At 41.6% G+C, this 21,244-nt stretch overlaps 1 protein-coding gene across 1 annotated transcript in view; it reads left to right on the top strand.

Moving 5' to 3' along the window:
• Window positions 1–21,244, top strand: part of LAMA1 (laminin subunit alpha 1) — a 156,899-nt gene that overhangs the window by 59,029 nt on the left and 76,626 nt on the right. The window contains exons 8-17 of the mRNA XM_036009299.1: window positions 379–557; window positions 1,248–1,353; window positions 3,917–4,077; window positions 4,965–5,105; window positions 6,294–6,467; window positions 8,103–8,204; window positions 9,212–9,423; window positions 10,205–10,316; window positions 12,383–12,493; window positions 20,692–20,819. Of these exons, the coding sequence (XP_035865192.1) occupies window positions 379–557; window positions 1,248–1,353; window positions 3,917–4,077; window positions 4,965–5,105; window positions 6,294–6,467; window positions 8,103–8,204; window positions 9,212–9,423; window positions 10,205–10,316; window positions 12,383–12,493; window positions 20,692–20,819 (1,426 nt within the window). The remainder of the gene's footprint in view (window positions 1–378; window positions 558–1,247; window positions 1,354–3,916; window positions 4,078–4,964; window positions 5,106–6,293; window positions 6,468–8,102; window positions 8,205–9,211; window positions 9,424–10,204; window positions 10,317–12,382; window positions 12,494–20,691; window positions 20,820–21,244) is intronic.

Genomic DNA, 21,244 nt, shown 5'->3' with positions numbered 1-21,244 from the left:
TTAAAAACAGTAGCATGGAATTCCATATATGAGTGTAACATAATTAAAACAGCTACCAATATGTGGGTATTTTGGTTGTTACCAGCCTTTCGTTAACATAAACAATGATGCAATGATTAACCCTGTATATGTCACTGAGAAGTGTGCAAGGACTTCTGCAAGAGATAGATTGATGGGTCGAGGACAATGCACATTCATGACTCTGATAGCTATTTCCGATTGCCCTCCATAAGATTGCCCATGTCCTATTAAAATTTTTTGTTCTATAATTTTAAGTTAATGTATAATCATAGAAACTTACCTTTGAAGGAAAAGGATTTTTTTTCCTTCATAGGACAAAATATATATATTAATTCAGATGTTAAAATATTCTTCTAGAATGTAATTGCCACAATAAAGCAAATGACTGTTACTACGATGAAAGTGTTGCAAATGAGAAGAAAAGTTTGAATATGGCTGGACAGTACCGAGGAGGAGGGGTCTGCATAAACTGCCTGCAGAACACCATGGGAATCAACTGTGAAACCTGTGTCGATGGGTATTTCAGACCACACAAAGTAAGAGTGCTTCTTTGCCATGACTGAGCTTCTTTGCTTTCCCAAAGTGGAAAAGAGACTTCCCCAAATGTCAGCCTCTGTGTTGGAGACTCGTTCCCTTTTGTAATATCTTACTTATATTCTTATTATACTAGTAGTATTTTTCAGATATTGATTTCCTGCTCTATCTGTCCTGTATTTTTGCTCAGATTAGGATGGTCACTCATTGTTATTTAACGTGAGTCTGAGGGCCCCTTTCTGTGTAATCTCTGAATTTTGTAGTAAGGTCAGTGCTAAGAGTCAGCCAGTAACTAAAACAGCTATATCTTGACCACAGGGAATGCTCAGCCAGTCATCAATTGGCTTGATGTGCAGTTGTCACACAAATCCCTGTGGTCGTCTGGTGATAGGTAACCTGATACGCATACTCTTACAAGTGATGTTCATAAACGGCTCTGAGAGATAGAAGAGTTGCAGGTGGTGGCAGTGATAATGTGGATGACACTTTGGTAATGAAACTAGCTGCTGTCACCATCAAAAAGATGTTTGGGACTTTCTAGCTCAAGTTCACCTTATCTTCCTGAGACCTACATCTCCTGGGTACACAAATCATTGTAATAGTCACATCCTGGACAAAAATTCAATACTTCATCATTGGTATTGTTGTTACTATTTCTAGTAAGATTATCCAGGACAACCCCTTCCTTTCAGGTGTCTCCTTATGAGGACAACCCTTGCCATCCCTGTGGCTGTGACCCTTTTGGGTCCCTCAGTTCTGTCTGTGTAAAGGATGATCTCCATTCTAATTTACACAAAGGTAAGTTGTGCTTGTAATTTATTTATTTTCTTTTTTCTTTCTTTTTTGTGGAAGATTTGTACCTAGTGGAACTACTACCATTGTATAACAATTCAGGTCTATGGTTTGCTATTGATTCTTTTGTTCAGCAAACATTTATCAAGTAACGACTATGCCCCAGGCCGTTTCCTAGGACCTAGGAACACGATGGTCACGGTTCCTGCTCACAGGCAAACTGAACCAAACACGGGCGTGTATGACATCATGCCAGGCAGGCAGGAGGGCCACGGGCATAGAGCAAAATTAAGAATCACGGTTGACGTGAGACAGAGTGCGGAGATGGCAATGCTGGGGTGACAGGATGGCATTTGAGAGGTTAATTGAGCATTTGATGAAGGATGCAATAAGGCTTATGTAAAATCACGTGTGGAACACAGTAACTAGCAATCACTTAGCTCTCACAAGACACCGGCCTTTTGTGAACTTCTTACCTGGCAAAGCGGCAAATCCTCCAGGTAACTTTGTAAATGTCAGTGTTCTTTTTGTTTCAAAAACTGGCCAATAGACTTGCAAATACATACATATCCTGAGTAGGTTTCATCTGTTCCAAGACTTCTGTGGCCCCTCAAACCCTCAGTCCCTAGCAGTTAAAATGGATATTGACCAGCAGGAAAGGAAGTGCCAACCGTGGGGCCCCCTGGAAATGTGGAGGGTGAATTACACATTGGAATTGATTCTTAACTGCCCTTGTTAGCAAGAGATGATGATGATGACAATGACAATGACCCTTGACTGGGTTCATTTAAAAATATATGTATCATTTTAACTTTCAACCATAGCAGATAGAAATCACTGAGCCCATTTTATAGTCAGGGAAAGTATGTCAGAGCAGTTAAGAAACTTGGCTGACGGTACACAACCAGAGAGCTTCAGCACTGGCATTAAAGCAGAAATAGTGCTTGTTACCCTTTACTGTTTGTCTCTGTGCTGTCAACATAAAAAACATTCAAACCTGTGGAGAATTTTTGTGAGTTTATTTGAGCCAAACTGACAACAATTGCCAGGAAGCAAAACCTCAACAAGTTAAGATAATGCTCTGGAGAACGGCAGTGTCTCGCACCTTACTTCATACCTCACAATCACAGGATGGGGTGAGGCGTGAGTGGGTTACCTTCAAATCCATTGGTGAGAGATTAGGGAGGTGGGAGGAAGCAAAGCGCAGAAACCTCTGGGACTGGATAAAAAGTAAAATGATAGACACATTTTTACGTAGGTGGGTACAGGGTAGTAATAGCCAACAATGAACATGATAACAGTAACAATGAGGGGATCTGTGGTCTCCCCCAGTGCAGTGCCTGTGCTTTAAGGAGCCAGCAGGGTGGGGAAATTTGACATTCCGAAGGTATGTTATCTTAGATGCCCAAGGGCAAGAGACAGGCTCAGTTAAGGTAAAGTCTGATGTTTGTCAGGGGAAAATACCAGCCTACTACATGACTACCTGCCACGAACTGCTTTTAGTCAGAAAGTTTTAATTTCAGACCATCCTGTGTGGTTATTTTAGGTGTCTTAGTCTGTGAGACTGTCACACAGGTCACCCCTAAGTGTGGCAGGTTTTGCATGTGGCCCCTTTTCTTCCACAGTGCTTAAAAACAAACAATGCCCCCCACACCCCGAAACTTCATATCATGATATAATTCACTGTCATACAGAAGAGTACACCCATTTAATGTGTACGATGTTTTTTGGCATATTCATGGGTGCAACCACCACCACAATCTAATATTGGTGCATTGCCATCACGCCACAAAGAAAGCTTTACCCATGGGCAGCCCCCCGCAATTTCCCTCCTCCCTAGGCAACCACTAATCTACTTGCTCTCTATGGATTTGCTTATTCTAAAGATTTCATATAAATAGAATCATACAATATGTGGTCCTTTGTGACTGGCTTCTTTCACTTAGCATGTTTTCAAGGTGCATCCATGTTGCAGCATGAATCAGTCCTTCAGTCTTATTTGTTGCCGAATGATAGACATGCCACTGTATGTATTTATACACCCATCCATCTGTCGATGAACATTTGGGTTGTTTAGAGTTTTTGGCTTTCATGAATACTGCTGCTTCAAACATTCACATACAGTGGTTTGGTGGACGTGTGTTTCCATTTTTCTTGGATAAATACTTAGGGGTGGAACTGCTGGGTCATACGGTAATTATATGCTTAACATTTTAAAAAGTGCCCACTGGTTTTCCAAAGCTGCTGCACCATTTTACATTCCCACCAGCCTCTGTGTTTTCGTCTCTGTTTTCTTTCTTTAAACCAGGGGTTGACACACTATGGTCTGTAGAGCATATCTGACACCACCTGTTTTTGTAAATAAACTTCGATTGGAAGAGAGCTATGCCCATCAGTTTGTGCATTATCTGTGGCTGTTTTTAAGCAACAGTGGCAGAGCTAAGTACAGCAAGACTGGTCAAAAAGCCTGAAATATTTACTCTCTGGCCCTTCACACATATAGTTTGCTGAGCTCTACTTTAAACATCTTTCCCTTCTTGTTGGGTCATTGCCATTCTTTTCTTCCCAGGGAAAAGGCCAGGTCAGTGTCCATGCAAAGAAGGTTACACAGGAGAAAAATGTGATCGCTGCCAGTTTGGCTACAGGGGTCACCCAGCCTGTGTCCGCTGTGACTGTGGTCCAGCCGGCAGCGTGAATGAGGACCCATGCGCAGAGCCTTGTCTCTGTAAGGTACGTGTGGGGGTTGAAGCTGGCGCTGCCTTTCCTCCAGGGTTTCCTGGGAAGGGAGAGCATCCAGTCAGCTCAGATGATCAGCCCCTGAGCACAGCAGCAAGGCTTAAGCACAGCTCCCACTTTCTACACACCTTCCTGAGAAACATGACATCTTGCCATCGCGAGGTGGCCCCAGTACCTGTTCTTGGACTTATATGGGCACCTGGTTTTCCTTTTGGTGCCTTCTGAGCAATGGCCATGTATTCCAGAAGTGTTTTTGTTACTTCCTGGGTGAAATCAAGTACTGCATTTCTCAGGCCTTGACTATTACCTCTTTGTGACATTATGTTTCAGCTTTATGATTACAGGAGAACAAGGAAAACACTAAATTTCTAAGAATACTAAAGGCAGGTGGCCAGAGAGGTGTTTTGTTTGGCTATCGGATATTAATAACCATTTCCCCAGCAAGTATAAGGACCTCCAGTTACATTTATGTGCTATTCCCGTGTAAGCAGTCTTAGGCACATGTGGCATAAGTCTGAAGATAATCTTGAGCATTTATAAACAAGGCAAACAATAGCACATCCCTCTTCAGATTTTAAACTGTTTGAAAGATCAGCAGAGATGGAAGATTTATAACAAAACAATACAAAAAGTCCACCTAAATATACTGACCTAGCTCTAAGATCCTTAGCCTCATTCTTGAAGACAAAATCACATGACAAGTATTTCAAACTATCTGTTCTAGAAATATTGACATGTGCCTTCACATTCATTCTGAGTATCTTTGTGTTTACATGTTTTTCCAAATTGCCAAACACCTTTCTTGAAAATATCATGTTAACATGATTTTCATTATGTCTACCTACTGGTTTCAAAAGCTAACCTTTTACTCTAACTTGCAGGAAAATGTTGAGGGGAAAAATTGTGATCGCTGCAAGCCAGGATTTTATAACTTGAAGGAAAGAAACCCCGAGGGCTGCTCTGAGTGTTTCTGCTTTGGCGTTTCGGACGTCTGCGACAGCCTTTCCTGGCCCATCAGTCAGGTGCAGGAACCTTCCGGGAGCCAGGCCTTAATGAGCGCCCCTTAAATGAACTTTCTAGAAGTTGTATTATGAAGTCACAGGCTAATTTTTCCCTGTGATGCCATTCTCATTCATTTGGAATGACTGTGGGCATGAATCAAAGGCAGCCCCTGCTAAAGTGTTGCCCGTTTCTTTCTAGGTCATGTGTTTGCCCCACATACATTTCCCTATCAACAGGGATTGCAGTATTGTAGAATGCAACATGTTAGATGTGTTCTGTGGGGAAATGCACCCAGCTGTGGGGTCAGATCTCCACACTGGTCTCAGGCCAGGGAGCATACCAGGACGGGGAGACAACGCAGAATTTTCCAGCTCAAGGAAGCTGGAGATGGTGGGAACAATAGCAGGTGGCACAAGATTATGAAGGCAAGCAAGGGGTCCCCAGTTGTCTCAAGAATGAGGAGTTCTGGGGTAATGACTACAAGAGGGGGGAGCAAATGGTGACTAGCAGGGACAAAATGTGGTGGCTGGAGGTGAAGGAGGAGCTGCAGGGTGGAGGACTTGCCCATGGTAACCACTTCTCTCCACAACCCATCTCAGGAGACCTGTATCAGCATTGCCTGGGGATGGGGGTGCTATGCACTGAATCTCCTTTCCCTCCCTCCTTACCTGCCCTCAGAATGGTGAGGAGTGGGGCAGCCCGGGGAAGGGAGGGGAAACTCTGAGTAATACTTGAGAATGGAGGTGAGTTCCTGTCTGTGATCACTTGTCATCTCTATGTAGATGACAAACTGGGAGGATAGAATCTAGAGTCTATTATTATACACTTTTCAGCATTTGGCTAAAAAGCAGGGGGAAACATTGAAGGAGAAGTCCAACTTAGCCAAAGACATTTTATGTAATATATTTATTAAGTTCTATGCTATGTTTTAATCTAAAAAGTATGTCTGTGATCTTCACAACTCTGCTCCCCTATTTGTTTATACTTGCTTTGGATTTGGAGGATGTGTGGCTCGTTCCCAGGTTTTCTGGCCCTTTGACAAGTGAAAGGGTCACAGGTCCTGAAGTTCTATGGGCACTGTGTGTTAACTGCATCCCTAGCTAAGTTTTTGGGTCACTCTTCATTGTGAACATATTAGCTCTAACCTGGGTGAAACCTAAGGTGACTTCTACTTCAAATTCTAAAATTCTTGGATCCTTTTTTTTAAGGTGAAGAATATGTCTGGGTGGCTGGTCACAGACTTGATCAGTACAAATAAGATCCCATCTCAGCGAGACGCACTGGGTGGACGTCACCAAATCAGCATCAACAACACGGCGGTCATGCAGCGGCTGACTTCCAAGTATTACTGGTCGGCCCCGGAGGCCTATCTCGGAAATAAGGTACTTCCAGTGACAGCATCTTTGACAGAGATCTCAGAGCACTTTACAAAAGAACTTCTGATGGCATTTTAAGTAGTCTTATTGGTCACTTGAATGTTTGACAGAAAATCATACAGCATCCACCTACACCTGATTCACATAATTGTTTTATCCTTGTTTGACCCTTTGTTACACACATCATGAAAATAGGAACTTTGTTCCTGGCCCCATCACAAACAGTCTGTTGTGTGACGTCTTGTTCCTCCTCCCAAAATAGACCTCCTACTTTCCTCTGGGTTGCTTGGGCCCTAATGAAGTGTCAGGCACAATCCTGTTCATTTAGTTAGCTGTGTGCTTATACTGGCCTGGCTTGCAGCAGACACTTGGAACGGCTGTGCACAGGGCCTGTGGCACTGCCCCCGAGTTCATTGTCCTGGTGACTATGACTCACATAAAGTTCCCATCTAGGAACAGAGAATCCTTTCCATTTTTAAAGGATTTTATTTATGAGAGAGAGGAAGGGAGAGACAAAGAGAGGAATTGAAACATAGATCAGTTGTCTCCCACATTCTCCCAATCGAGGACCTGGCCCACAACCAAGACACATGCCCTGACCAGGTATCAAACTGGAGACCTTTCAGTTCGCAGGCTGATGCTCAGTCCACTGATCCCCACCAGCTGGGGCAGAATCCTTTCCATTTTAAGAAAATGCCAAAGGGTGACTCTACAAAGTACACAGTTGGGTAATATGATTTAACTTTTCCCCTCCACGACTTAGTCTCTTTTCCCCCAATTACAACACTGCTCTCCAGATTCTGATTAATCTCAAAATATATTCAGTGGAATCTCTCTCAATAACGATAACTCTCTATTCATCTGTCCCATGACTTTGGTTTGTTTTAATGTAGTGATGTTTTCTTAGTAGTGTACGTCTTATAGCTTGGGAAATTTCTAGTTAATTTGATGATTATATTTTAATTTTATAGATAATTTTATGTATGTTTAAGTAGTGTTTACTTTTGAAAATGTTTATTTTTCCCATCAAGTTATAATTGTAAAAGATATTTTTTATTCATAATATGATCATATCACCAAAGGTCAATAGTTTTGTGTGTTTTTTGGGAGTGTTTTTGTTTGTTTGTTTTTTATCTCTTGAAATCACCTCTTTAATTTTATGGTATAAAGATTGGATTGTGAATATTTCATCGTTGTAATGTACCTGAAAAAATAAAATATCTATATTATATCAAAGGATACCTGATCAGGAAGAAAAACCTTTAGTTCTTTTTTTAGCTGATCAAACATGTCTTTTATTATTCTCCGACAAACAGGGCAATGCAATCAAAATTTTGAAATTCTAACTGTGGATCATACTCCTCACCCCCTAGAGTATTTCAGTGAAATAAATGTCTATTTTTATGTGATTATCAGACATTTATAGTAATTTACCTTGGGGCCTCTAAGGAGTACTAAATATTCATATAATATGCTTTAATTTTACTGCCTTTAACGTGGCAGTAGGGTCCCTACACATTGGGGCCGCTCACACACCTCAGAACCCTGCCGTTTCCAGAGCTCTCACAGCCATACCCCCTCGCCTAGGGGCTCTGATTCTGCCCTCCTGCCTCAGTGCTCACTCCCTCTTCAACTTTCCAGCTGACAGCATTTGGCGGTTTCCTGAAGTATACAGTGTCTTATGATATTCCAGTGGAGACGGTGGACGGTGACCTCATGTCTCATGCTGACGTTATCATTAAGGTAATCGCTTTTACGTTGCTTTGCTATGGAGCTGAAGAGCCGAGAGGGGCGACAGTTTTCTAGCATGAAATGGCTAATAAGTGAGGCCATAGCAGCAACGAGCTCATGGCCAAGTGGCCATTTAGCAATGATTCACCTCCTCTGGATACCAAGAGCCTGAGTGTGAGCCTGAATTCTGTCTTTGGGCCCATTTCTGGAATCACTGCAGGGCAGCACCTGTCAGTCTTCCCCGATCCCCACAGCTGACCCGTCTTGTCACACTATAAAGGGAGATGAGTTTTTGTTCTGACACTGACCTTTCCAGCCCTTCAAGTCCCCCTACCCTTCCTGCCACATTGCCTCCCCACATGAATTACTAGGCAGCGGTGCTCATGTGGGGACAAGAGATGTGTTGCCACTTTTGCCCTCAGTCTTCACCCCTCATGTCCCTAGTCCCTTTATCCTCACTCCTCCTCTCCTCTGTCACAAAAAGACCCGGGTCGGCCTCACCCGGGAGGATTCCTGGAGTGGTAAGAAACTGTTCCAGGTTCTTGTCTGCAGTGTCTGCACTCCACTCCTGTCTCCTCCCATGCCCTGTCCCTCCATCTCCAACCCACAGACACTGGAAACTACGAGCTAGACGCATATTCTTTAACAGACATTTTTAATTTTTAACAGAAAATTTCACAGCAATTGTAAGAAAAGCTAGAGGTATATTTATTTACTTTTTCTACTTTTATTCTTCAGCTAAAGATTGGTTGCTTTGAGGAAAACTGTGGGCAAATGCATGATCTTGGTTCTTTTCTGACATCCCAGCAAAAGATGTGGCTTTTAGATTTATTATTCACATCCTTCTGAGAGGAATTCAATGAAACATCTCTGATTGTTCTGGACCAAGGGTTATAAACCCCATTATACAAGAACCTGCACACAAATGAAAAGCTGTGTTGCTGAATACAAAATTTGCTTTCATTATTTGATCATAAAATTGAATTACAAACACATGTCCTCTTGTTTTGAAATGTTAGGGAAATGGACTCACTTTAAGCACCCAGGCTGAGGGCCTGACATTACAACCCTACGAAGAGTACTTTAACGTGGTGAGACTTGTTCCTGAGAACTTCCGAGATTTCAATAACAAAAGGGAGATAGATCGAGATCAGCTGATGACAGTCCTTGCCAATGTGACGCATCTCTTGATCAGAGCCAACTACAATTCTGCGAAAATGGCCCTTTACAGGTATGTATTGAAAGGGAGAGAAAACTTACAGTGAGCCTACTTCACTCTTGTCGTTATTTATTATTATATATTTTAAGCTTAATATATTTTACTCAATTATTTTAAGGACACGGCTAGTAGAGCTGGCTGCCTTAACATCATTGTTATTACTCTAATTTTATTGAAGACATAAGAATAGTTGTCTGTGTACTAGATACAAATGCATCTAGAAAGAGAGGGACCTAATGTCAGGATCAGAAACTGTCAGGATGGTTTTCTGAGAAATGCCTGAGTTCACGGTTGTCTGGACCACAGTGCATCTGGTTTCTACACTCCTGATGTTAGTGGTCTTAAATTTTACACATTCCACCTAAGCTAATGTGTCTGTCCTTAGTAATTTTATTACTTTGAGAATGTCAATTTCTGGCACTGCTAGGCTAAGCATAAACATTGGATGCATCTAAAACAAATGTAGAATTGTACATTTAATGGCAATTTCTCTGTATTAGAGCTGAGACAGTTGAATGGATTAATTTTTCTGAAGTGCTTCAACTTGGAATGGGTCACACCGACCTTTCCCACAGCCATCTTTAGGTGGCACTGGGTCTTTGCACCAAATGTTGGGGGTGTTTCCAGGGAATACTGACAGTTCCAGAAAGTGTATATGAAAATCTTCAACTACTTAATAACAAAAAACATCACATCATTGCTTTGTTTGAATTTGCCTTGTTTTAAGAATTTGTCTTCATGTGAGATGTCATTTGTGAGTAACTCATACAATGATCCCTGTCTCAATACGTAGGTTGGATTCTGTCTCTCTGGACACAGCCAGCCCTAACGTCATAGACCTGGCACTGGCCACTGAGGTGGAGCACTGCGAATGTCCCCCAGGCTACGCAGGGATCTCCTGTGAGGTAACACTCCTCCTGTCCCGTGTTCTTCCTTTTTTTCTTTTTTAAGGGAGGAAAAATGCACTGAAGGTGACATAGTAATATATAGTTGAATTTTAAATTTAGAAACCCAGTGTTTCTAAACTTTAGACTTCTGGGGACTGTAGGAGTATTGGAAGCCACGTTGTTGGAAGAACTATGATTCCTCTGCCAGGGGACCACTCTGAGCTCTTTCTCTATGTTACCTCCTTTGATCCTGACAAAGCCATAGCAAGTGGGTGGTTCATATACTTTCTATTCTTCAGATTGAGAAACTGAGGCACAAAGAGATTAAGTAACTTGACCAAGGTCACATGGCTAGAAAGTGTTCAAATCAGAATCTGAACTTAATCCATCTGTTAAGCACCACCTGATCCTGCCTCTCATTGTTTACTACTGACTATAACTATGAACATCTGTCATTGGTTGTGGTTTCTTGGCAATTTTTATAAAGTGAGAACATTTAACCTTTAATTGTTTTTTATGAATATTAATTATAAACTTTGCTGTTAATAAGTTGGCATAATGCTTCATGGTATGACTATTTAACTAAATATTTCTATTTTAAATATTTTAGTGTTTTTTTAAAGCAATGAACTTTTATTTAGATCTCAAACATTTATTTTTAGGCCCAGCAAATGTTTGTAGGTCCTAATCTTTGAGTGCATAATGCTTAATGGATAAACAACTGTAATGCCACCTCATGGTATGTGGCATATGTGAAAGGTGAGCCTACAGCCTGCAGGCAGGTAGAATCATGGAAGTAGAAACTGAGGCCAGCTCCACCAGGAGGAGGCAGCAGTGAACAGCTGCTGCTGGACATCAAGTCCTGGGCTTTGGAGGGAAATTTGCAATGTGCATGGGATAATGACTCAAGTAAGAACAAGAAGCTTAATACACGTTCTCTAGTGTCTTTGTTAGGCAGAAGAAATTATTTACTTAGACTCTTACTCAGAAGCTGACTTAAAGAATCAGGAATGGGAGTTTTGGTAGCACTCAAGCCAACACACAGAGCTCCAGGCAGCTATCTGCCCCATGCCCATCTGCAGACAAGGGGAGTGTGTCTGTGTAGAAGTGTTAGGGAACTTTCCCAAGGTCACTGTGAATGAATGCATTTATGTATTACCTATAGAATGAAAACACTCCTTAAGAATTCTTATAACAATAAAAACAAATCCACACCCCCTCCTACCATGCCCCTTGTGGGCATGCACTGGCCTCTAGGTCAATCGTCCCTAGTCCACACTCCCCACATGTTTCCTGTCTGCTGTGGCCCTAGGCAGGCTGTGGACGTGGGCCCTGGAGGTGCGCGCACCTGGCTTTGAACCACTCCGCTGGCACAGTGGGCACATTGTCTAACTGCCCTGTGTGCCAGATGCCATATCTATAAAATAGAGGTAATATTTCTCAAGGGTGAGGCAAGGACTAAATGAATTTCTGTGCCTGGAGTGGTTCTTCATGCCGCAGAGGCAGGGAGTGGCGTCCTTGGATGCCCCATTGCCTGTCTGACACTCAGACCCCCCAAGCACACCTATAATGTTTGCTCAGTTAAAGTGATATAGTTTGACTCAGGCACACATTTGAACACTTTGGTAGCAACATTTAATTAATTTTAAGCAAAAGAAAAAAGAAACAAAGTTGAGAGGAAAAAACCTCCAGTTGAGACACTGTTAAAGGGCTGTGTGTTGTGAAATGATTTCTAAGATTATTGCAGTGGAATATCGTGAAGGTGTATCCTGACTCATTAAATTTTTGTGTACATGCTTCTACCTTTAGAAAGAAATAAGGAACTGGAATACAGTGATGGTAGCGTAACTTGGTAAATTTACTAAAAATGTCTTTGAATGGTACTCTTAAATTGGATGCGTTTGTAAAGGCACATGAATGATGCCTTGATAAAGATGTTTGGGGAAAGTAAGAAAAAAGAAAAAAACATTAGTTTCTCTTTCATGGAAAACTGAGCAGTGTGTGTCTTTAACATATTGGGAAGATGTGTGTGTCATGGACGAAGGTGCCTTCGGCAGCATGGGTCACCTGGCCTTCTTTTGCAGTCCTGCCTCTCTGGCTATTACCGTGTGGATGGAATACTCTTTGGAGGAATCTGCCAGCCCTGTGAATGCCACGGCCACGCAGCTGAGTGTGATATTCACGGCGTTTGCTTTGTGAGTCTTTCCCAGACCTTAAGCGATGTACCTCCCATCTCAAAGTCAACTGCTATGCAGATTTTTTTTTCTAAGACTCCTTCACAGGAAAGTATCTCTGCCCTTGAAGACCCCAAAGGAAATCTGCAAATATAAGTTCATGTCATAAAATATTTGCTTATTTTCCCCTTTTGGGGAGGTAAATACATACATTGGTGATAGTGAAAAAGAAATATATAACTTCATTGTGGGTTTTTATTAAAACAATGAAAAGTAATACTTTACTTTGCAAGATTATAAAGCCATAAAAAACCATATAAAGTTAGAAAATGTTGCCCATTGATTAAATAAAAAGGATCAGATATTTTAAATGCAAGTACAAGGAATTTTAAACATTATATTACATAGTATATAAGGAATGGGATAATAAAACTAATACAATTCATTTGTAGAATATTTAATGCTTTATAGTTGTTAGTGCAGATCAACTCTTCAAACAAGTACTTCTTTCATGCAGTATGAGCTGAAACAAGGCTTAACAAATATGTAATTAATCTTGAGAATGAACTTTGGGCAGATACAGGGCTAGACCTGTTTTTTAACCTCAATCAGGAATTCTTTCAGGCTCTTGTGCCTGGAAGCCAGGCCACATTGTTGAGTTTTAGTGGATTCGCTCCTCATGAAGGCAGTAAGTGCATATGTTAATTAGCTGAACCCCACTCATCCTGAACCCCATTCATCCTACAGGGATGTATTCTCGCTCTTTCCAAAGGAGATTGATTGGGTCCCAGGGCAAGGGAACATTAATTATCTGAACTACGGAGGGGATCTTGGCAAGGCGCCAGGGATGGCTTTTTCTCTCCAGAGCCTAATTTTTCTTTATTCTGAAAGTAAAGCATTCATTTTGTTCTTTTGTTCAGCTCTTCATTCTATAAATAAAGCAGCTATAGAGTAGCATGAAGTGATGGTTTGCACAGACTCAGTCTTGTAGGGTCAGTTTCCTCAGGCGCACAGCTTCCCGCAACTTGATGGGGTTGCTGCTTTGGGAACATCTCTCCTGTTGCCATCGGGTTTGCAAGGCAAGCCTCGTGGAGGCCTTTGTCAGTGTTTGGGGTCATCAGCAGGTGGTGGTTGTGCCACCTATGTCTCTAGCTATAGGTAGGCTAAAAGAGAATTTGCACATGCTTCAATTAATATATATTTACAACAATGTAAACTCACATTCAAGTGGAAATGATAAATAGCAACTGCTCTAAAGTTTTAATGACAATAAGTGATCATTTTTATAGTTTTAAAATTTTTCGAAACAATTTTAAATTTACAAGAGCTACAAAAATAGAGAGTCCCTGTGTAACTTTCACCCTGCTTCTCCTAATACAACTTGCATAACCATAGTAGTTATCAAAACAGAGGAATTAACACTGGCACAGCCCCACCAACTAAACTAGTGACTTAGTCCAGATGTCATCAGTTGTTCCTCTCATGTTCCCTTTCTTTCAAACACAGGATCCCACGTGGCGTTCACTCTTCTTGCCTCCTTCAGTCCGTGGCAGTTTCTGGTCTTCCCTTGTCTTTTCTGACTATGGCACTTTTGAAGAGTGCTGGGCTGTCTGTGGAGCGTTCCTCAGCCGGGCCTGGTCTGTTTTCTCATAATTAGGTTGAGGTTACACATTTTGGGCAGGTACACATGGAGGGGATGTATCATGAGGGCCCCCGTTAGGATTCATGTGTCACTGCCTTGTCCTGGGCATGTTAGCTGGGGTCACTCGAATAGGGTGGTGTCTGCCAGGATTTTCCACTGTAATTTTCCTTTTTAAATAATTAATGTTTGAAGAAGCAAAAATAATAAAAATTTGGATCGACATTTAAGGAATATTGAAACTTGGTAGCATCATTTGTCTGTTTAATCTAACTTAGTTTTTTTTCTATTTTTTTAAAGAAACCTTAGTTCTGCCTTTTGTACAGCTGTAGCTAACCTTGGCCTTGTAGTTAGCTATCTAGCTTCCAGAATTTAACTTTTTATTTATAGTTTATTAGAGAGAAGTTTCCATTTTTTCTTAGTGCTCCTATTGTTTTTCATAAGATTTTATTTGTAAGAGCAGTTTGAGGTTCACAGCAACATAAGAAGGAACAGATTGTCCATGTACACCCTGCCCCCACACTCTCCCCCATAGCCAGCAACCCCACCGAGTGGGGTTGACTGTGCACAGTCCACGAGCCCACACTGACACCTCACGATCACCTGAGGTCCACAGTTTATTTAGCACTTAGTCTTTTCCCTGAGGTCTCTCTGTTCTTATGCAAAAGAGAAGCCAATTTCTTTGCTTTGTGAAGAAAGGAGCATAAAATGCAGTTGTGCATGTCTCTGGCCCTCATGTTTTTCCTTTCCACTCAAGATACGGTGTTTTCACCCTGGCTGGTGTGGCTCAGTGGATTGAGCACCAGCCTGTGAACCAAAGGGTTGCTGCTTCAATTCCCAGTCAGGGCATGTGCCTGGGTTGTGGGCCAGGTCCCAGTGTGGGAAGCTCAGGAGGTAACAACTACACGCTGATATTTCTCCCCCTCTCTTTCTCCCTCCCTAAAAATAAATAAAGAAAATATTTTAAAAAGAGACAATGTCTCCCACCACCAGGTTGTCAAGGCTTCCATCCTTCACAGAGCAGATCCACCAACAGAGACACTCACTTAGAGGGATGGTGGCCCACACTGAGAAAACACTGGAACAAACCCTCTGCAGGTTCTTTTGAAAAACTATATAATAGTTTTCCCAAAGAGAAAGAAGATCCCATACAGCCCTTTGAGTAAGAAGAATGTATCACAAACACTTTGCAATGGTACATAATTAAATATATTTTAATGAAACTAGTTATTTTGTGTAATACTTTCAGGGCAATCATGTAGCTGCATACCAAGGCCAGTAGCATTTTTAATTAGTTGCATTAATTATCAAAACCAGGATTATAAGGGGATGGGGAGACAAAAAGAGTCTAAGACATTGCTACCAAAATATCATCTGAGGACCAGTAGCATGGGTGTCTTCTGGGAACTTTTTTTAGGAATGCAGATTTTCAGGCCCCTCTCAGACCTCCAAATCAGAATCAACATTTAACATAGGTGATTTGTGTGCACATTCCAGTTTGGAAGCTCTGGTCTAGGATAACCCTAAATGAAACTTGTGAAACCCTGATACAAAAGGATGTAATACAAGTATGTATAGTCCCCAGTTTTAGTATATGGGAAAATGTTTATCAACCTCAGGAATCATTGAAAAGAATATAGTTCAGAAACTGGACACATTTAAATGGTTGGATGGAGAACATCCAATAGATGCTTGTAAAATGAGCAGTTCCAAGAGAAGGGGGATAAAGGGAAATGGAGCAGAGTGAACATCAGGGGAGGGGCGGTGAGAGGAGAGGACCCACAGGTGGGACTGGGGTGGGCGTGTACAGGCAAGCATGGGTAGAGGTGGTAGGAGGAAGCGCTGGATGGCACCAGCACAGGGTGGGGCCTGTGGGAAGGCCTGGGGAGGCAAGGATGTGCAGAATAAAGCAGGGTTCCCCAAGCCATGAGACTGCCCAGGTGCTCAGCAGCCTCCTCAGCTGGTGTGGCCATCTTCTTTCTCCTGTACACCTCCTGTCCCCCTAACTCAGGGTGGTCTCACTACCTAAAGAGATGTTTTAAATGAGGAAAATAAACTTTTTCTTTTTATCTACGCATTTCCCATTTCTGTTGCTCTTCACTCCTTGACATAAATCCAAATTTTATCTGGATCATGCATCTACTACCTGAAGAAGAGTTTCAGCATTTCTCCAGTGCAAGTCTGATGGCCAACAACTTATCTTTTGTTTATCTAAAAAAGGCTTTCTTTTTAAAAATATATATATTTTATTAATTATGCTATTATAGTTGTCCTAGTTTTTACCCCTTTGCCTCCCTCTACCCCAAACCCTCATTCCCTTCAGCAATCTTCCCCTTAGTTCCTGTCCATGGGTCATGCATGTAAGTTCTTTGGCTTCTCCATTTCCTATTCTATTCTTTAACTCCCCCTATTTTGTACCTACCAATTTATACTTCTTAATCCCTGCACAATTCCCCTCAGCCTCCCACTTCTCCCTCCCAGGTGACAACCCCTCCAAATGATCTCCATATCTATGATTCTGTTCCTGCTTTGGTTGTTTACTTAGGTTTTCTTATTTTAGATTCAGTTGTAGATGTGAATTTGTTGCCATGCGAATGTTCATCATTTTGATCTTCCTTTTCTTAAATAAGTCCCTTTAACATTTCATATAATAAGGGCTTGGTGATGATGAACTGCTTTAGTTTTAGCTTGTCTGGGAAGCACTTTATCTGCCCTTCAATTCTAAATGAGAGCTTTGTTGGATAGAGTCATCTAGGTTGAAGGTCATTGCTTTTCATCACTTTGAATACTTCTTCCCAGTCCCTTTGAGCCTGAAAAGTTCCTTTTGAGAAATTAACTGAGTCTTATGGGAACTCCTTCGTAGGTAACTCTCTGCTTTTCTCTTGGTGCTTTTTAGATTCTTCCTTTATCTTTACCCTTTGGTATTTTAATTATGACGTGTCTTGTTGTGGTCCTCTTTGGGTGTAATTTGTTTGGTACTCTCTGTGCTTCCTGGACTTGTATGTCTATATCCTTCACCAAATTAGCGAAGTTTGCTTTCATTATTTTCTCAAATAAGTTTTTGATTTTTTGCTCTTCCTCTTCTTCTGGCACCCCTATGATTCAGATATTGGTATGTTTGGAGATATCCTAGAGGCTCCTTAGTCTGTCCTTGTTTTTCTGAATTCTTTCTTTTTCTTGTTGTTCTGATTGAATGCTTTTTTCCCTTATGTTCTAAATTGTTGATTTGAGTCTTGGCTTCATCCCTTCCACTGTTGGTTCCCTGTAGAGTTTTCTTTATTTCACTTAATGTAACCTTCATTTCTGCCTGAGTCTTTTTATAGTATTCCTTGAGCATCCTGATAACCAGTGTTTTGAACTCTGTGTCTCACAGGTTGCTTATCTCCAGTTTGTTTAGTTCTTTTTCTGGAGTTTTGTTCTGTTCTTCATTTGGCCCATATTTCTTTGTCTCCTCAATTTGGCAGCCTATCTGTATTTGTTTCTGTGTATTAGATAGAACTGCTTTGACTCCCTGACTTCGTACTGTGGCCTGTTGTAGAAAAGCACACCTGTAAGTTGTACATTGCAAAGCTTTGGGTAATCACCAGGGTGTGGCAACCCATGTCACCATTCTGTGGCTCTATGAGTTGGGGGGAAAGGGCTCAGAGAGGAGACAATGCCACTGCCTGGCCTCTGGAGTTTTGCCCAGAGGGAAGCTGTCTCCTGGCACTCACCTTGTTGCCAGCCACTTCAATTTCTTCCTGTATACCACTGGTGCCCTTCCAGCTATTGCCCTGGTGCTGAATCCAAGAGGGGGTGAGTCTGTTTAAGTCCTAAGTCCATGTCCATTGCTGGCTGTTCAAGAGGAGTCTCCTGAGAATCCTGCAGTTTCTCCCACCTCCCTAAGCCCTACTGGTTTTTATAGCCAGAAGTTATGGGGGACTTACCTTCCTGGCACTAGAACCCTGGGCTGGGTGGTCTGTTCTGGAGCTGTGATCCCTTGCTCCCAAGGAATCCCTCTTGATTTCTATTTACCACACATGGATGTGGGACTGCCCATTCCACGTTTTCCTGCCTTTCTACACCACTCCACATCTCCGCGCTTCTCCACGCATCTCTGTGTCTCCACCCCTCCTACCCATCTGAATGAATGTGGCTTCTTTAAATCCTTGGTTCTTGGACTTCCATACAGCTCATATTTCTGATGAGTCTGGGTTATATTTATTTTGTAGTCTAGTTGTAATCTTTGCTATCGTTGTGTAAGGAGGTGAAGCATGTTTACCTATACCTCCATCTTGACCAGAAGTCCCTGAAAAAGGCTTTCTTTACCTTCACTGATAAAATGTTTTTACAGATATTTTTTTCAGTGCTTGAAAGTTGTTCTGTTTGCTTATGGCTTGCAGTGTTTCAAATGAGAAGTCAGTATAATTGTGATTTATATAATTCTCTGTATATTATGTCTGTTTTCTCTGCCCACACTTTAGATTTTTCTCCTGGTTATGGATCACATTATTTTTTCTTTTTCTCACATCAAGTAGTTATTGTCTCTAATTAAAAAATACTTTATTTGGAAATAACTTGTGCAAAGGTTACAGGAATAAGAATAGTACTTAGAACACCCACCATTTACCCAGATTCACCCGTTGTTAACATTATACCATTACTTTATTATTTTTATTATTTACCTATCTAATCATAATTTTTCCTAAACTATTTGAGAGTAAGTTGCATACATTATGTCCATTTATCTCTGAACATTTCAGTGTCTCCAGAATAAGGACATTCTCTTATGTAATCATAGTATAATTATCAAGTGCAGTAGATTTAATACTCTCCTTTTTCTAATCTACCATCTATGTTTAAATGTTTAACTGACTCAATTACATCCTTTATAGCATTTCTCCCCTCAATTACAGGCCTCCACCTAGGATCAGGTATTGCATTTTCTTGCCATGTCTCTTTAGTCTCCTTTAATTCAAAGTATTTCCTCAACCTTTCTTTGTCTTATATGACACTGATATCTTGAAAGACATAATCATTTTGCAAAAAATTAGGCCTCACCTTTGGGGTCCTTCTCTTAATTTCTCATGAGTAGATGCAGATTATACCTTTCCAGCCAGAACACGTCATTAGTGTGTATGTCGCAGAGCATGGCACATGGAGACCCCCAATGTCCACCAGTCCTCCCAGGTGGTGATGTTAGTTCTGATCACACAGGCCAGGTGTTGGTCAACTTCCCCAGTACGTACTCACTATTCTTTTCTTTAGTAATTAATACGCAATCTAAGGGAGATCTTAAAACCATGCGAGTATACTATTATTCTTCATCAAAATTCCCCTTGGATTTTGTGGTCATTGATGATTCTCACCCAAATGGTACTTATGCTGATGCTTGTAAAAGGAGGGTTCTCCATCTCTCGTCCCCCCAATTCTTATCAGTTGGCACACAGCATTCTTCTGTGAGCAAGAACTCTCTCTCCTCCCCATGTCTATTTATCTACCTGCTTGTTTTCTGTCTAGGCTCATGAACTTCAAATTTTCCCAGATTTGGCCAATCTAAGCATATCCAGTAGTTTTTGATTCTGTGATGAATATTGTTCAGTGAATATTATTATATTGCTGAGTTTTTAGATTTTGTTGCTTTCTTTTTTGGAGTTTTTTAGTCATTTTTAAAATTAATGTTCAAATACATTGTCTCCATTTTTCCACCACTACTGCCCCCACCCCACCCACCCCCACTTCCTTAAAGGACTTGGAGATTTGTTCTGGTTGGCAGTTATTGTAGTTTAGCATGATTGTTTCAAGGTTTCACTTAAAAATTTTGTTGGGGTGGTTCTTTTATAGCCTTTACTCTATGGACGGTATAGCACTCCTAGGAACTATTTTTCCTTCTGGGGTCTCTAGAGAACGGGCTGGGTGTTTGGCCAGGGTCTCCCCACACTCACTGCTTAGAATTCTCATGTCTCAGAGCTCTGTGTAAGTTCTGAGTTTTTCAGCTTATAGGCCACCTTTCTTTCTTTGGCCTCAAGAATTGTATTCCACACATAAGCAGCTTAGTATTCAGTAGCTATTTGAAGGCATCGCCTGTGTAGATTTCTGGAATTCTTGTTCTCAGAAGTTCCAGCCCTCTGCCCAAATTCCAGCAGGTTCCAACTCCCCAAATTCTGACCTCTGTCTCTTCAACTCAGCAAGAACCCCCACTCTGCCTGGAAGTGTCCACAGGCAGAAGGCCCTGTGGCCGGAGGCCTCATCCTCCGACCCGGTTCTCCCAGTCACAGGCCAGCACCTGCTGTTGATCAGGGCCTGAAAGCTGTTACTTGATAGATTTTGTCCCTGTTCTCTCATTGTTTCCTACAAAAGGGCAAGAATGGTGCTGGCTACTCTGAGGTGGTCAGACATGAAAGCTCTTATGCTTCCATTTACACAAATTAAAAATTTTACTGGTTAATCTGGCAACAGGCAACCCCTCCTTTCATAAGAGTTCGATGACTTAGTGTTTTGTCTTTTTTTTTTTCACTTGTACCTCAAGCTGTTTTTAGATGATTCTGAGAATCCTGGACAGAACCCAGAGCTGAGTCTTCTTTTCATGCATGTGTCCTAGGCGTGTGAACACAACACCACCGGGGACCACTGTGAGCAGTGCCTGCCCGGCTTCTATGGGCTGCCTGTCCGAGGGACGCCTGGGGACTGCCAGCTGTGTGCCTGCCCCCTCTCCTCAGCCTCCAACAAGTAAGCCTGGCCTTTGCCTGATGTGGCCAGAATTTCCGTGCAGATGTGAACTGATGCCCTTGGGACAACTCTGTGTGCAGTAAGAGTGTGGATTTTGCCCAGTGGTAACTAATAAGGATTTTAAATGGAGGACTGGATTCTCTTAAAAAAAAAAAGAAGAAAGTTTGGGGCATCAAATTGTGTAAGGAAAGTTGTGTGATGGCAAGGACACTTGCATACTTTTTTCTTTTGGTCTAAGGTTGGTCATTAGTTCTTTCACAAGTATATATTGTGTGCCTACCACTAGGATAGGAGCTTTAGGGGGATACAGGGATGAATAAAACATACTCCTGGGCTTAAAGGTTTTTTATATGATGACCAAAGTATTCAGCTCATTGAAAGGGCTGAATTCATTTCATTGATTCCACAGATATTTATTGTATGTC

The sequence above is a fragment of the Phyllostomus discolor genome, chromosome 9, assembly GCF_004126475.2.
Source record: "Phyllostomus discolor isolate MPI-MPIP mPhyDis1 chromosome 9, mPhyDis1.pri.v3, whole genome shotgun sequence".
In the NCBI taxonomy this organism is placed as follows: domain Eukaryota; kingdom Metazoa; phylum Chordata; class Mammalia; order Chiroptera; family Phyllostomidae; genus Phyllostomus; species Phyllostomus discolor.
Note: the sequence above shows the minus strand (reverse complement) of the source record. Positions and strands in the feature narration are given on the sequence as shown.